This window comes from Schistocerca gregaria, chromosome 1, assembly GCF_023897955.1.
Source record: "Schistocerca gregaria isolate iqSchGreg1 chromosome 1, iqSchGreg1.2, whole genome shotgun sequence".
In the NCBI taxonomy this organism is placed as follows: domain Eukaryota; kingdom Metazoa; phylum Arthropoda; class Insecta; order Orthoptera; family Acrididae; genus Schistocerca; species Schistocerca gregaria.
Genome location: NC_064920.1, coordinates 14,637,815 through 14,655,560, shown reverse-complemented (window position 1 = coordinate 14,655,560; position 17,746 = coordinate 14,637,815). Strand labels below are relative to the sequence as shown.

The following is a 17,746-nucleotide window of genomic DNA, read 5'->3' as shown; positions in this document are numbered from 1 at the left end:
AACGTGCTCACCACTGCCAGGAGACTCCCTGGCCAATGTACCTCCAAAATCCCTCTCCGGTGCCACGCTCATGCACTGTTTGAAAACCAACGTGTGTGGAAATCAACCCCTCTTGCGTGGTGCCAAGACACTGAAGCAAGCTTACGATATATGAATGTATCGCTTTGAACTGGTACACCAGACAGTCTGAGTGTGATTTCTATACAATTTTCAACACTCTTTTAGGGAAATACTGATGTGGTTCCCAATACCTGCCTCACGAGTTACTATAACACACAGAATAAAGCTTATATGACAGACAGATGGTACACACACTTTCCCAATCTTAGGTATCCTGTGGCTGTTAAGACAGTATGAGCATCTGGCCACAAAGTTAAAATAAAGCGAATGTGCCAAAACATGAAAACAGGAGATTATCTTGTAAGACAGGGTAATGCACTGTGTGTGTGTGTGTGTGTGTGTGTGTGTGTGTGTGTGTGTGTGTGTGTGTTTTTGTTTTGTTTGTTGGAGGGGCATTTCTGCTTTTTTCTTCTTTTTTTTACCACCGTATATTTTTCAAGTTCTTGAATTACTTTGCATGCTTTGTTTGTAATACTGTGCTAATTCGTAATGGTTTTATTTCAGAATTAACAAAGGATGAGTACACTGTTGGACGATTGCCAAATTGTGATGTAACAATTACAGAAAGAGAAGTTAAAAAAGAAGTGCTGACAACAATAAGCAAATTGCATTTCAAAATAAGGAAGACAAAAGTCGGGGATGCACAAGCTGTATACCTCGAAGACTGCAGTTTTAACGGAACATTTGTTAATGGTGAGAAAATAGGGAAAGGCAGAGTAATAATGCTACAGAGCAATGACCAAATAAGCCTTGCTGCTGCACCTTTTCGTGGTAAGTGTTGAATGAACTTGACATATTTAGTCTAGATTTTCACATGACTTTTTATTATTTATTTTTCTTTTTTTAAGTTGTTGTTGTTATTGTTATTACACTTGAATTCGTTTTGAGAATAATACCCAAAACAGTATGCATTTGAGTCATTTTCTAGCTGTATCTAGAATGTGATTCCACTGTTTGTGCAAGGGTCCAAATTAGTTAGTTAGTTGATTAGTTACATGTTCCATTAGGGTCAATCCAAATGAAATGGTCCAATAAAAACTAAGTTGCTTACTTGTCCATTTGTAAATATTCAAATTATTTTATGTGTGATTACCCTATAATTGAGAAGTTCAAAACAGCTTTTTAAAAAAATTTACTTTTCACATTTACTGAATGGCGGCTATTTTCATTTGTAAATGCGCGACAATGTTTGTTTAGAGACGTTAGCACAAATATGAATATCTCCGCACTGGGTTAAGTTACAACATTACAATTGACATGATTGTTTTTAGAAAAGTATCCTCTACAATCAGCAGTAAACCATGTCAGTATCTTCTGTAAAATTTTCCGGAGATAAAATAGTCCCCCAATCGGATCTCCGGGTGGGGACTGCAAAAGATATAGACAACGTGAAGGAAATGAATCCCAATTTTAACATAGCCACTTGGAATGTGAGAACACTGCTTCAGTGTAGCAAGCTAGAAAATGTAAAACTTGAAATGGAGCGACTGGAAATCGATATCCTGGGCATATCGGAGATGAGATGGCCCCAACCAGGTGATTTCTGGTCTGGAGAATACAGAGTCATTCACACCGGAACTGACCAAGATAGACCGGGAATGGGAGGAGTTGGAATAATTTTGAGGAAAAACTATGGCTCACGTGTCAAGGGATATGTGCAATATAGCTCTCGAATAATACTAGTCAAACTTGAAACTAAACCAAAGGACACTGTGATAATACAAATATACATGCCAACATCCAAAGAAGAAGATGCAGTAATTGACGAAATATACGAAGAAATAAGTGATGCGATGAGAAATGTTAAGGGAGATGAAAACCTGATTGCCATGGGGGACTGGAACGCGATTGTGGGTGAAGACCCGGAGGAAGGAATTGTTGGCAAATATGGACTTGGAAGAAGAAATGAAAGAGGTGATCGACTGATCGAGTTCTGCTCAAAGCACCAATTAGTTGTTGCAAACACACTTTTCCAACACCACAAACGAAGAAGATATACATGGAAGGCCCCTGGAGACCTGAGGAGACAACAGATTGACTACATTCTAGTGAAAGCACGTTTTAGGAACCAGATAAAAGATTGCAGGAGCTATCCATCTGCAGACATAGGCAGTGATCATAACCTGGTCATGATGAAAAGTTCACTGAGATTCAAACGTTTGAAGAAGAAGCCAGTAAAACCTAAATGGGAACTAGAAAAACTGAAAACTGAGGGACTGGCAAAGCACTATGCTCATGAAACAGACAACCTAATTAAAAATTTTCAACATGGTGGAGTAAATGAAGACTGGAATCAGATTAAATCTGGTATATACAAAGCAGCAGAAAAGATAGTTGGAAGAACTGAACCCAAAAACAAGAGGAAATGGATTACAGCAGATATTATTGAGCTTATAGAAAACAGAAGATTATACAAAAATGCAACTGAGGAACAAGGAAAAGCTGAATACAGAAGACTAAGGAATTTAGTTAATAGAGAAGCTAGGAAAGCAAAAGAAAATTTTCTTGGAGAAATGTGCAGGAAAGTAGAAGAGAATATGCAAAACGGAAGAACTGATTTAGCCTACAGAACAGCAAATCAATTTTTTTTTAACAAACGTAAAACAGTACTCTCAGGCACAATAGAAAATAAAGAGGGGAAAATGCTGTTTGGTGAAGACATGCTGAAGAGATGGAAAGAATACATAGAGGAGTCGTATGCTGGAACACCTCTTTCGGAGGAAGTAATAGGAAGAGAAGAGGAACTAGACGAAGATGACAAGGGAGATGACATTCTGCAAGAAGAATTTGACAGAGCTCTAAAAGAACTACAGGACAACAAAGCAACGGGTATTGATGACATCCCTGCAGAACTAATAAAGAATGCTGGTGACGGCATGAAAATGATGCTGCTTAAACTTATTAGGTCCATCTATAACACAGGAGAGATACCGACAGACTTCCAGAAATGTATCATTGTTCCTATACCAAAGAAGGCAGCAGCTGCAAAATGTGAACAGCACCGAACTCTTAGCCTAATATCACATGCGTCAAAAATTCTCATAAAAATAGTTCTGAAGAGAATTGAAGAGAAGGTGGAGGATATGCTGAGTGAAGATCAGTTTGGTTTCAGAAGGGGACTGGGAACAAGAGAGGTGATTCTGGCACTAAGACTCATTATCGAAAAGCAATTACAGAAAAATAAACCAACTTATATTGCCTTTATAGACATGGAAAAGGCATTTGATAACGTTATCTGGCAAGAGATGTTCAGAGTGCTGAGGAAAATTGGAATAAAGTACAAAGACATCCGCGTGATACTCAGTTTCTATAAGAATGAGGTGGCAGTGATTAGGAACTGTCACCAGGAACAACAAGCAAATATTAGAAAAGGGGTAAGACAAGGATGTGCTCTCTCTCCTCTTATATTCAGTGCTTACATCCAGGAAGCTATAGACCAAGTTCGAGAAACTACTGAGGTGGGGATCAAAATTAATGGGCAGAAGATAGACATGGTACGTTATGCAGATGATATTGCTATAGTCACGGAGACAGAAGAAGATCTAGAGGAAGTCCTCAGAACAACGGAAAAAATTCTATACAATCAGTATGGAATGAGAATAAACAAGAAAAAGACTAAAGTGATGGTATGCAGTACAGGAGCAGAATATGAACCTCCGAGAATTAGAATTGGAAGAGAGGAGCTGGAAGTGATACAGGAATTTACTTACCTGGGAAGCAAAATCACAAGGGATGGTAGAAGCCGGAAAGAAATTGAGACCAGAATACAAAAGGCCAAAATTGCATTTAATCGGAGAAGGAACTTACTCACCAGCAACAACATCAGTCTGAAAATAAGGAAACGCATCATGAAAGGTTTCGTTTGGAGTGTGGCCCTATATGGATGTGAAACTTGGACAGTTGGAAGAGCAGAGAGAAGACGGCTAGAGGCCCTGGAGATGTGGTGCTCTAGAAGGATGATGATCAGCTGGACAGACAAAGTAACAAATGAAGAGATGCTTAGAAGAGTACAGGAAACCAGATCTCTGTGGAGGCACATCCAAACAAGAAGAGACAAACTTGTAGGGCACATCCTACGACACAACAATATCATTGGAACAATAGCAGAAGGAGTTATTGAGGGAAGGAATCGGCGGGGGCGACCAAGGATATCATGCATGCAACAGATCATGAATGACGTTGGATGTAACACATATGTGGAAATGAAGAGGAAAGCAGACAGAAGAGAGGAATGGCGCTCTGCTGCAAACCAACCTCAGGGTTGAACACTAAAGAAGAAGATCCTCTACAACATTGTCTATTACACAAAATACCCTAAATTCAAAAATAACCAGTCAAAATGACCTCCAAGTTTTGTATCAAAATTTTCAGAAAGCCACTTTTTAGGCCCAAAAATAACAAACAAGGAGTGATTTATGAGTGTCTATTTTTTTCCTATAGTTAGATATCATACATTACTAGCCTCATGTAGAGCAAGAACAGTTACAAATGTTTCCTTAATTTTTTTGAATTTTTGAAATTTGAAAATTTCCATTTTTGAAAAGTTTGGATTTAGTTATCTCAAGTGGGACGGAATATAAAAATGATTTTTGCATAGTTTGTACATGTATATGATAGCAAAAAACTGTAAAAATTTCAGCATTTATATCAGACTGTGAGCAAAGATACGAATCTTTGAAATTGAGGACATAATTCACATTACTCTACAACTGACTTTAAGGCTGTTGCCTATTCATGTATGATATTGATGGAATATAATCAGTTATTATTGAAGTAAGGTACTGAATTATATACAAAAAGTGGAAACATCACTGAAATTAACATTTATATTATTTTGACGTGCTTAAAATAAATATTTTCAATTAACATCCTTAGAGATGCGACTGTCCATAAACCCCGTGGTGAATGTTAAGAACACTTATTTCTTCACACAGCTTCTGTGATATAGAATAAGACCTCCCAGTTGCTGTGGTAAGTTCAGGCACTGAAAGTTTCCTTAAAAGATTTTTCATTGGTATCCAAACTTTGTCACTAGTAGATTTCTTGAATGATAATCTTGGGCCAGCAGGGTGGTAAAAATGCACAAAAACATCATTGTTTTCCAAACTTATTCTTTCAACCTCAGCAAGCCACCACTGTCCATCAACTACACGTGCCACTGTGTCATTCAATGTTAAAGACAGAGATGTAATTTTACTGACACAATTATTCTCATAAATTTAAGTTTCTGATGTTACGTAGCATCAAACTAAGTTTTCGGCAATGCCAAGGAATTTGTGGGAATGCCGTGTTCCTTTTACTGCTATACAGTATTCAAGTCTGGTTTGAAGTGTTGTTTTCATATTCAGAACCGCTTCTTTATTGATCAGATAATAGGTAATGCCTTTACTAATATCCTTGCAAAAGAGATGCATGTCCTGTACTGCGAGAATTTGATCTGTGGCTGGTCTTTGTAGGCTGGCTTTACTTACTTCACGTTTTGTTGTACCTCCTACTCCACCACATGCTTCTTTACCATGGCAAGATGCAAAAAAGTGCCATTCAGCCGCCAACCCAAAGTCTACTTTGTGGTTGCACAGATTTCAAAAATTCTTTTTGATCTTATACTGACTACCACTTATATCTGAAAACTATATCAGCTTTTCAACCTCTTGAAAAATTTTCTTTAATGTAATTTATTACATACTTTTGAAACACATGTACAGCCAAAGTGTTGTGCCCCAAGTAGTCACTTATAATGCAAATTGAAGAACTGCAAACTTCGCATTTCTTAATTTTAAAGTAGAAAATAAATAGATGCACTATTGCCTGGTCATTGACCCAGTGGTACCCTTGTATTTCATCCTGGAAAATTTTCTGCAAAATCAGCTAGCACTATTCAGTTTCATGAAGTTGTGCTTTTGTCCGTCAAAAACAAAACTTACTTTGGATTGTAGAAACATAGTGGTGACTTTTGAGTGGTGTTTATGTCATCAAGTAAAGATTCCAAGTAATCTTCCTGAGATTTAAACACTGTTACCATTTCTGCCCTATCAGTTGTGACCCACTGTTTTAAGGTAATAAAGTCTGGCATTCACTTATCATATTCGTGAAACAGTTCAATAACGGTTTTCTTACCAGGGCATTTATTACACGAAACTCGTCATGCTGTCACAACTGTTAGTGTCACAGACCATTGAATCTAGTAACTTTTTGTAGTTAAGATCACTGTGTTTTGCATTGGCAATCATCAGTTTGACATTTTGATTATATAAACAAACATATATGGAGTGTGCCCCTGAGGATCCAGCCAAAATACAACACTTAGAGTGTAGGTCACAAAATTTTGACCTTCCAATTTTGCATTCAGGATGAGAATTTTTGAAAGCTACATAAAGTTCATTTAAATTTGACAGCACTATTCGTTTCTGCTTTATTTTAACTCCGTTTATAGCAGCTCTTTTGCTGTCTTTGCAACCTGAGCACGTTCTACTGTTTTGATCATCTCCAAAAAACTGCTTTTTAATTGTTTGTTCACTTATACCAACTACTTTCGTCTTTCCTAGAATTGGAAGAATGCCTTGCTCTTTCACTAATTTTCAGGTTAATTAAACCAAAGGATGAGAAATGTTGAATTCATGAACTATTTTTTATCTTTACCATGAGTCGGGGAGCAAACTTAAAATTATAATTTTTCGTTCTGTAGATGTCATTGAACATTTAATTGTTAATTTCTCTATCAAGCTCAAATATTCAGTGTCAGATGATGCTGGTGGTAGGTTTTCTTCTTCTTTAGAAATAATGTTGGTATCTTCAATAGTTGCTTTTCTTTTTCTGCTACTTAATTTTATTATTTTCGAAGCAGGAGATACGTCTAACTTACAACAAGCAAAATACAATATGCTAACAGCTTCCTCATTAGGATTACAAATGTCATTAACAAGGTTACATAATTCTGGTTCTGGATTCACAACAAATATTTTTTTAGTAACAATGTGAACACAAGGAGTTTCCTGGAATCACATTACGTTTCACTTGGGAAGCTGTTTCCTGGAATCACATTACGTTTCACTTGGGAAGCTGTTTCACTCACATAACGAGGACAAATGTTGAAGTTTTACTTCCCTCAAACCTCCTGGTTGGAGAGCAGACACGAAAATAGGCTTTTTATGAAGTGGGTCACAGCACTTCCTTCCAAAAACGTAATTGTACATCAGAATATGTTTCTTCTCATGATACTCACACACTGATGTTACAGAACAACTTACTTTAAATTTAAACTAAGTTTGTCTAACTTCAACAAAGTCATTGACATTTTTTGAATTTTTTGGAACTGAACCGTTAACTGTTTTGTGACACACTTCACTTGCTATATGTCCAACAGAGCACTGTTCATCCATGTTGTTGCATTCCAGTTAATCTATCAAAATTAATTACAAATTTCACACAGAACAAAGCACATAACACATTCTACACTCCCGATGAAGTATGTACACCCACTCTGAGGTTTCAGAACAGACTGACTACAACAATGCCACACCCAGTAATAATGTACTTCTTTGTTCACAATAAAGCTAAATGTAAACGGCATTTTTTATTACCATAGAATAAAAGCAAGAGCTCCTATTGTTTAATAATGCATTATTAAAAATAAACTACATGAATATTGTGTGAAAGTGTTAGCTAAATATATGTCACAATTAAATTTTATTACAATGAAATAATAAACCATTTAAATAGGCAACAGCCATAAGATCAGTTGTAGAGTAATGTGAATTACTTCCTCATTTTCAAAAATTCATATCTTTGTTCAGTTAGATGTCAATGTTGAAATTTTTACAGTACATTTCTATCATATATGTGTACAAACTGCAAAAATCATATTTTTATATTTAGTCTCACCTGAGATAACTAACTCCAAACTTTACAAAAAATGAAAGTTTTCAAATTTCAAAAATTCATAAAATTAAGGAAACATTTGTAAGTGTTATTGCTGGGTCATTCCATGCCAAGTGGTCTAGAGGCTCCCACATGACCCTTGTGGATTTTGATGAAATTTTGTATGAACATTCACACGTGTTCTCAATGAACACTGGTAAAGTTTTAGTTTCAGAAATTCAGTACTTTCGGAGATACAATCAATTGTTTAAGATCATAGCACAGCTTTCTGTAGTGCGTCCTTGAATTTTCAGCAACTTTGAGACGAGATATCTCTGCAAGTATTTGCATGAAAGAAACAAAACTTGCCCATCTTATACAAGTTTTAGAGCTCTTTAAAGTAAAATATTAAGAAAAGGATTTCCGAACAATTTTCATATAGATAATTTGAAGCATAGTTGGGCGAAAAAGAGCTGATATAAAAAAAACTAAAGTTCGCATTTTTTTAATCTCCAAAAGTAATTATGGGATGTACATAAAACTTTGCACACCATAACTCACCAACACAAGGTCGTACAATATAAAATTTTATTCTCCTATTGCTCTCCATTATTTCACAAATCTAGGGTGAAGTTGACGATTTTTCAAAAAGTGCTAAAAATGGGTATTTTTAGTCAAATTTTTCAAAAAAGTGTTTTCCCCAAACTCGTCTAAACTACGGTCATTAGAAAGAGCATATTCTAAACTATCTAGAAAAGTGGATTTGGTTTTGCAATGCAAGCATATAAGGCCCTAAAAAGTAGCATCATCAAAGAGGTGTACTGGAAGTTTGAACACATTTTTATGGCACTCAAATTGTACCTGAAATCTTTTATTTTGCCTTATACAGATTTATTAACGTCTGGGATAAGTGAAATAAGAATTCCTGATGAATAGGACCTAGCTTAAGTCTGAATAGCAAAAGAATAAAAATAAAAACAATGTTATTTCTTAATCCCCCCCCCTCTCTCTCTCACTCTCACTCTCACTCTCTCTCTCTCTCTCTCTCTCTCTCTCTCTCTCTCTCTCTCTCTCTCACACACACACACACACACACACACACACACACACACACAATTATAATTGAGAATGAATGTAAATCGTTAAATTTATTTGCATAATCATCTAATTATTCCAGAATGAGTTTTTCACTCTGCAGCGGCATGTGCACTGATATGAAACTTCCTGGCAGATAAAAACTGTGTGCCGGACCAAGACTCAAACTCGGGTCCTTTGCCTTTCGCGGGCAAGTGCTCTACCAACTGAGCTACCCAAGCACAACTCACGCCCCCTCCTCACAGCTTTACTTATGCCAGTACCTCGCCTCCTACCTTCCAGACTTAACAGAAGCTCTCCTGCGAACCTTGCAGAACTAGCACTCCTGAAAGCAAGGTGCCGGTGTGGCGCGCAGTTTTCATCTGCCAGGAAGTTTCAGATCATTGCACACTTCGCTGCAGAGTGAAAATCTCATTCTGGAAACATCCCCCAGGCTGTGGCTAAGCCATGTCTCCGCAATATCCTTTCTTTCAGGAATGCTAGTTCTGCAAGGTTCGCAGGAGAGCTTCTGTTAAGTTTGGAAGGTAGGTGGTCCATGGTGGCTTAACCACTGCTAGTTTCATTTCATCTGAGAAAACCAGCATTCCCATTGCCATAGGGGCCACGCCTGATAACTTAGCAACAGCAGCCACAGGTGGGTTTCTTTACCACAGGATCCCAAGCCTGATAGTAAAATAATTTAAGTGCCCTGTGTAAAATTAGAAGGCACTCCTGGGTTCCTTAGATTGTTTCCTCTAACCTATTTCAATTTTTGATATGCTACATTAATTGTCTGATGAATATCAAGAGGAATGGTGTATTCCTGGCCAGACGAATATACTGATGGAGCTGGAATAACTGCAATAATGTGGTGTTCCAGAACCCAGCACTTGTCACTTCTTGGTGTCCAATAAAATGAAGTTGCTGGACTATGTGGGTGCATAAAGTTTATTAATGCATCCCTTTGCTCTGTGGAGGTCTCACAGATATTGCCAATCCACCACACGTTTTCATAGATGCATGCAACATATTGTCCTGGTTGGAGAGCAGACACGAAAACGCCTCCTCCATTAATGTGACCCATTTTAGCTAGAAAAGATGAACAATCATTTGAAACTCTGCTGACGTGAATTGTTGTTTCAACAGGTAAAAAGTGATGATTTTCTCTAGTGCCTGCTACAGTTTGTCCAAGTTTAAACCTATCTTCTTGTGATACAATATTTTTGTTCAATTTCATCTTTACTGGCGAAAACAAATATAAATCTGTTAATGTTTTCAGAGCAGAAATGAAACATCTAGGGGAGTAAGAATTTGTCCATTAAGGGGCCGTTGAAAGCTTGCTCTTGATGCTAACCGCTTTGTTGTACCTCGAATCCCATCACAAGGTGATTTCCCGTGACTAGTAACAAAAAAAATCCATTCAGATGTCATTCTAAACTCACTCTTATGATAGCACAAATTTAGGAAATTCTTGAAATTTTTATATGGAGCATTGGAGCCATCACTGCAATAATGAAAGTGGGATATCTGTGCAAACCGTGCTTTTATATATTTGATGAGCTCTTCGATAAAAACGTGAACTGTAATAGTGCCATGCCGCAAACAATCACTGATGGTGCAAAAACTTAAAGATTCTGCTTTCTCATTTTGACGAAAGTAGATAACAAATGGATGAATTGTTGCTTGACTATTGTTCCAGTGGAAGCCTTGCACAGCATCCTGAATGATAAATGAATAATTTTCTGCAAAATCCATTAGGGCAACAAGCTCTTTGTCTTTCAGGTGACATTTAAGGCCTTTAAGATGCAAGCTTTGATGCTTGGCAATGTAATGATGGCATGACAGACTCCATATTTTATTTTTTACATCTTCAATAAATTCATCCACTACTATTTGCTTTGTGTCCAGTGTGGCTTGATCGGTATGTATCCATTGCTTAAACACAATAACTTCTGTGGCTCATGATCTAGGAAATAGCTGACATTCCCGATGCTATAGCTTCGGGCCCAGGACATCTTTCACAGTGATGTAGCATACACTGTTTAGAGTTAAAACTGCAAACTGCCTTGCTGAGAATCTCCTTATAATTTTTATGTATACCAGCTCCGCTGAGCATAAGTTTAACATTTTGGTGAATTGCACAGATGCAAACTGCATGCATTCCAGCTGATCCTACTGTTACACACCATTTGGGTCTAAGTTCACAAAACTTTGAGAACCCTATTTCTGGACTATTTATATTCTTATAGTTAACATATATTTCCCTTAAATTGCAAAGTAACAATCTTTTCTGGATGTATGTCTTTCTATCTAAAAGTCTAACTGAAATATTATCTTTTTACCAGGGCACTTCCTACATACTCATCATGTTCAAAAAAATATCGCATACTAGCAACTTCTGCTGGTAATTTCCTGCTTTGCTTATTTTCAAGAAGTGCCAGAATGTCCTTCTCTGCCTTAAGCTTCCGAGCATTCTTCACCATTCTTTCGGACACGCCGAACTGAGCTGCTGTTTGACTGTCCAACTAACAGGTGCCAAGGTTAATATTTGCATCTGTTCTTTATGAATTGCATTCTGCGTCTTGGCTTTCAGTTCAGTCAGGAAATGTGCATAGTCGGCAGTTTCCACATTCCTTAATTTAACTAGCATCTTCAATTTGTCGGTTTACTCCCCTTGCATTTACAGTTCTGTTTTTAATCACATTTTGAGCCTTTTGAATTTTCTTCTAAACATATTGGGGCTTATCACTGTAGCTTACTGTTCTCTTCAAGGGTGAAATACCGATAGACAATAAGCTACTATTTAACTATTATTTTGATGTAAAGTCCTCATCTTAATGTGATGATGAGGCAGATAAAGCTTCGTCCAAGTGTTTATTTAAGGTAGTCGTGTAAGTTGAACAAATTTTCTGACCTGGCTTTAAGTTATTAACAAGCTGCTGCTTCAACATATCAGAAGCCTTATTAGCTGTTTCAGTATCAAGAGTGCGAATTCCTGCCTTAACATTATGATTCACCTTCCCAAAGGGCGAAGAATTTTTTTTGTAACCTCTCATTGTGTCAATAACAGTGCTTCATGGTGTAGGCAAACTTAGAGAGGTATTGTCCAGCTTTGCTTCAGAACGTCGGACCAACAACTCTTTTTTTTCCTCATCACTAAAATCAGCAAACCATTTTAGAGCAGCTTTTTTGGCAAAGAAAGTGACATGACACTTTGTTCCACTACCTCCTTGCCCAATTGAGCAAGGAAGGTATGCTGTTCCCTTCCGCATCCATCTCTAATCAGTAACTAAATAATGTATTTGGCCTCTAAGTGCAAATTATAATCTGCTTAAATTTTAGACAAATTGCTACTGAATGAAATTATACACAATGTATATTACCAATGAAAAAATCTAATAAGAGACATATGCTATAAAAGATGCAACACAATTTTTTGTAAATTAGATTACAAACTTTGATGGTCGTACGAATCACTTAACAAGCCACACACAGTCAAGAGAACCCACTCACTATACTGTAAACACACCACTGAAGTACTAATTGTTCAAACAAGGCTCACAATAATGAAACTATCTGATTGTTAAAGTAATTGTTGCCATTATATTTTCTCCCCCTGTGGGTTCGGGGGTAAGAATAGGCCCACGGTATTCCTGCCTGTCGTAAGAGGCGACTAAAAGGAGTCTCAAACGTTTTGGCCTTGTGAGATGGTCCCCTAACGGGTTTGACCTCCATCCTTTTAAATTTTCCGAAGAGCGAGCCGATTGGGGAAGGGCGCCTTACAAGGAGCGATGTGTCCACCATGCATTACCATCTCTAGCCAGGTTTGTCGTCATCGCTTAGCAGTCCCGCTCACCTACCATCTCTTGGGCGTGGATTTGTTCTTGGGTGCAGTTTATTGCAGTCTGCTATGCTGTGTCGCTTTATGCGCCAATGACGATATTGGACTACATCACCTGAAATCCAGGTAGCCAGTAGCCAGGTAGCCAGTCCATTGTGGTGGGGCCGCCATGTACCCTGTTGGTTGTAGCCCCCTGACTACACAGGGATCGCTCTGCTGATGCCAGCGCCGTTAACTCCCCACGTATGCCAAGGAGTAGATGCCTATCTCCTTGGGGCATTGGGACTCCCGGCAATGGCCATCCTGCCAGGTGGTCGTTGCTGAGGCTGGGTGGCGCCCGTGGGGAGGGCCCTTGGTCGGAGTAGGTGGCATTAGGGCGGATGACCCGCAATGAAGCGTGGTACATCATCTCTTGCTGGCGGCCAGCCGCCAGCAGTCTCTAAGCGTTCCAGGGCTCAATACAACGCAACTACATATGACCCCAAATCGTTCCCCTCCCTGGCTACACCATGGGAGGAACGAAAGACTAAGGATGCCAGCGAAACATACTCGCCCCGCTACCTGGTGTGTACGAGAGCTGATGGTGAATCATTTACATCCATGAAGCCTCAGTATCTTCGTCGAGCACTTAGAGGACAAGTTCGGGGAGGTGGAGGGCTTGTCGAAAATGCGCTCGGGCTCGGTTTTGTCAAATCGGCGTCTTCCGCCCAGTCCTGCCGGTTACTCGATTGTAACAAGCTGGGGTATGTTCCGGTTACAATCACGCCCCATAAGAGTCTTAATATGGTCCAGGGCATAATATTCCATCGGGACCTTCTATTGCAGTCCGATGTCGAGCTTCGCGCCAATTTAGAGCGGCGTGGTGTTCACTTCGTCCGGCGCGTACATCGTGGTCCAAGGGATAAGCAGGTTGCCACCGGTGCCTTCATCTTGGCCTTCGAGGGTGATACTTTACCTGAGAAGGTCAAGGTGATGGTCTATCGTTGTGACGTCAAGCCATATATCCCTCCCCCGATGCGGTGCTTTTAAGTGCTGGAAGTTCGGGCATATGTCTTCCCGCTGTACTTCCAGTCTCACATGTCGAGATTGTGGACGCCCATCACATCCCAATACTCCATGTGCTCCGCCTCCCGTCTGTGTAAACTGCGGAGAGCACCACTCGCCTTGCTCGCCGGACTGCAGGATCTTCCAGAAAGAGCGCAAAATCATGGAGTATAACACCCTGGAGCGCCTGACATACACTGAGGCCAGGCAGAAGTTGGAACGCCTCCATCCTGTTCGAATGACTGCCTCTTACGCTGCGGCTACTACTGTTATGGCCCCATTAGCTCTCCCTCAGACTGCCACCTCTCAGAGCCGGAATGCTACACCTGCCCCCTTGATGGTGGGGGGCACTTCACTCCCTGCTGCTCCTGCACTATCTGCCTCAGGAGCAGCAACCCCCCAACCATCGGGGACATCAGTCCCCACTTCTAAGCTAGGGAAGCCTCAAACTTCCCCGGCTCGAATAGCACGGAAAGGGTCCCTTGGGTCCCTTCCTTCCCAGGTTTCCGCCTCTGGGAAGGGTGACGTCAGCCAATGGAAGAAAAGCAGACCAGCGGCTGGTCGCAGGGCTTCCCGCTCCTCCTCCGTCCCGGAGACTGACTCGCTGGAGCCCTCCCACCCAATGAAACCCAAGGACCAGAGAGACAAGACGAAGAAGAAGACCTCTAAGGCCAAGGAACACGCGGTGGCATCCACCCCACTGCTCCCTACGGGCCCTGCGTCCGAGGATAGGGTGGAGATCCGGGCGTCCGCTGAGGACCTGGATCTCGCCGGACCCCCAGACACCATGGAAGCAGATTGTACTGGTCCTCCATCGGTGGCAGCAGGTGACCCAGTGGCGTGATCTGCCTCCTCGGTCCCTTCACTCCTTTTTCGGACATGGACAAAGCGATACTTCAGTGGAACTGCAGCGCTTTTTTCCACCACCTTGCTGAGCTTCGCCAACTCATCAGCAGTCACCCTTTCCTCTGCATTGCCCTACAGGAAACTTGGTTTCCGGCAATGCGGACCCCTGCCCTACGTGGGTATCGGGGTTATTACAAGAACCGGGCAGCTTATGAGAGGGTGTCTGGTGGAGTCTGCGTCTACATCCTTAACTCTGTCTACAGCGAATGTGTACCTCTTCACACACCTTTAGAGGCTGTCGCTGTAAGGATGTGGACGCCTCAGCCTATTACTGTCTGCAGTTTGTATCTTCCGCCAGATGGTGATGTCTCGCGTCATGTGTTGGCTGCATTGATAGCACAACTGCCTCCTCCTTTTGTGTTACTGGGCGACCTTAACGCCCATAACCCCCTGTGGGGTAGCGCCGCGATTACTGGCCGGGGTAGAGATGTCGAGACTCTTCTCTCGCAGCTTGACCTCTGCCTCTTAAACACGGGAGAGCCGACACATTTCAGCGTAGTCCATGACACATTTTTGGCCAAGGACCTTTCTATCTGCAGCCCCGGACTTTCACCATCCATCCACTGGAGTGTCCATGACGACTTATGTGGTAGTGACAATTTCCCCATCTTTCTGTCACTACCACAGCGTCACTCTTCTGAACGCCCCTCCAGATGGGCTCTGAATAAGGCTGATTGGGGCTTGTTCTCCTCTCTCGCCACTATCGCACCTCCTTCCCATGACACCATTGATGCGGTGGTTCAGTCGGTTCAGCCCGAGATCGCAGAGGCGATTAGAGATTGCCGGCGGGCTCTTCAACGCCATAAGCGGCACCCGTCCTTGGAGAACCTCATCGTTTTTAAACAGCTCCGTGCCCGTGCCCGATGCCTTATTCGCCAACGGAAGCAGGAGTGCTGGGAACGGTATGTTTCCACCATTGGCGTCCGTACCTCTGCATCGCAGGTTTGGGCTAAGATTCGGCGACTCCATGGCTATCGGCCACCTGTCTCTGTCCCTGGGCTTTCGCTGAATGGAGTGGTGTGTCCTGACTCCGACACGATTGCGGACCGGTTAGCAGTGCATTTTGCTCAGTGTTCCGCATCTACGAATTACCCACTGGCCTTCTGCTCCCGGAAAGAGCGGTTGGAAAGTTGGAGGCTTTCCTTTCACACGCGCCACGCGGAGTCGTACAATGCTCCTTTCAGCGACTGGGAATTCCAGAGTGCACTATCTGCTTGCCCTGATACGGCTCCTGGGCCAGACCGCATCCACAGCCAGATGCTGAAACACCTCTCTGTGAATTGCCAGCGACGCCTCCTAGATGTTTTCAACCGCATCTGGGTTGAGGGTGTGTTCCCGTCTCAATGGCGAGAAAGCATCGTCCTACCTGTGTTGAAACCTGGCAAGAACCCGCTGGAGGTGGACAGCTACCGCCCCATAAGCCTCACCAACGTTCTTTGCAGGTTGCTAGAACGTATGGTGAGCCGGAGGTTGAGTTGGCTCCTCGAGTCTCGAGGCCTTCTGGCTCCGTCTCAGGGTGGGTTCCGTAAAGGCCGCTCTGCCGTCGATAATCTGGTCTCCCTAGAGTCTGCCGACCGTACAGCCTTTGCACGCCGCCAACATCTGGTTGCCGTCTTCTTCGACATGCGGAAGGCGTACGATACGACTTGGCGATATCACATCCTGGCCACACTTCATGGGTGGGGTCTTAGGGGCCCGCTCCCGATTTTTATTCAGAATTTTCTGTCGTATCGTTCCTTCCGCGTGCAAGTTGCTGCGTCCCATAGTTCCTCCCGGGCCCAGGAGAACGGGGTCCCACAGGGGTCTGTCCTCAGTGTCTCCCTGTTTTTAATTGCGATCAATGGGCTCGCTGAGGCGGTGGGATCGTCCGTCGCAGCTTCGTTGTATGCAGACGACTTCTGCCTCTACTACAGCTCCGCTGGCATTGCAGTTGCTGAGCGCCAGCTGCAGGGCGCTATCCGCAAGGCGCAGTCGTTGGCTGTAGCGCACGGCTTCCAGTTTTCGGCCACTAAGACCTGCGTTATGCATTTCTGCCGGCGTCGCACGGTTCACCCTGAGCCACGCCTTTACCTTGACGGTGAACCTCTTGCTGTGGTAGAGACGCATCGTTTCTTGGGACTGGTATTTGATGCCCAGTTGACTTGGCTGCCTCATATTAGGCAGCTTAAACAAACATGCTGGCAGCATTTAAACGCTCTCCGTTGCCTTAGCCACACCGGATGGGGTGCCGATCGGTCCACCCTTCTCCGGCTGTATCAAGCGCTGATCCAGTCCCGCCTTGATTATGGGTGTGTGGCTTATGGTTCGGCATCGCCATCAGCATTGCAATTGCTGGATCCCATCCATCACTGCGGGATCCGACTCGCCACAGGAGCATTTCGGACAAGCCCTGTTGACAGCTTACTTGTGGAGGCTGGTGTTCCTCCATTGCGGATCTGGCGCGACCGACTTCTGGCCGCTTATGCTGTCCACGTTTGTATTTTGCCAGGGCATCCCAACTACCGTCTCCTGTTCCCGCACTCGATCGTCCATCTTCCAGACAGGCGGCCCCGGTCAGGGTGTACGATCGCGGTTCGCATCCGGGCTCTACTGTGTGGGATTGAGTTTTTTCCTCTCCCGCCTGTTTTCCGGGCCAATCTCCGTCTGCCCCCTTGGTGTGTGCGCCGACCATGCATTCGGCTGGATTTGGCACAGGGTCCGAAAGACTCGGTCCCTCCTCCGGCCCTCCGCCGCCGCTTTGTTTCTCTCCTTGCCGAGTTTCCCGGATCTGCCGTGGCCTATACCAACGGTTCGATGGTCTCTGGTCGCACTGGTTACGCTCTTACTCTAGAGGATCATTGTGAGCAACGGTCGCTGGCACCCGGGAACAGTGTATACACTGCCGAGTTGGTTGCCATCTATCGC

The 17,746-nt window shown here is 42.5% G+C and overlaps 1 protein-coding gene across 1 annotated transcript in view; it reads left to right on the top strand.

The window, feature by feature from the left end:
• Window positions 1-17,746, top strand: part of LOC126326589 (ovarian-specific serine/threonine-protein kinase Lok-like) — a 158,880-nt gene that overhangs the window by 16,415 nt on the left and 124,719 nt on the right. Inside the window, exon 2 of the mRNA XM_049995774.1 lies at window positions 625-891. Coding sequence (XP_049851731.1) covers window positions 625-891 — 267 coding nt within the window. The remainder of the gene's footprint in view (window positions 1-624; window positions 892-17,746) is intronic.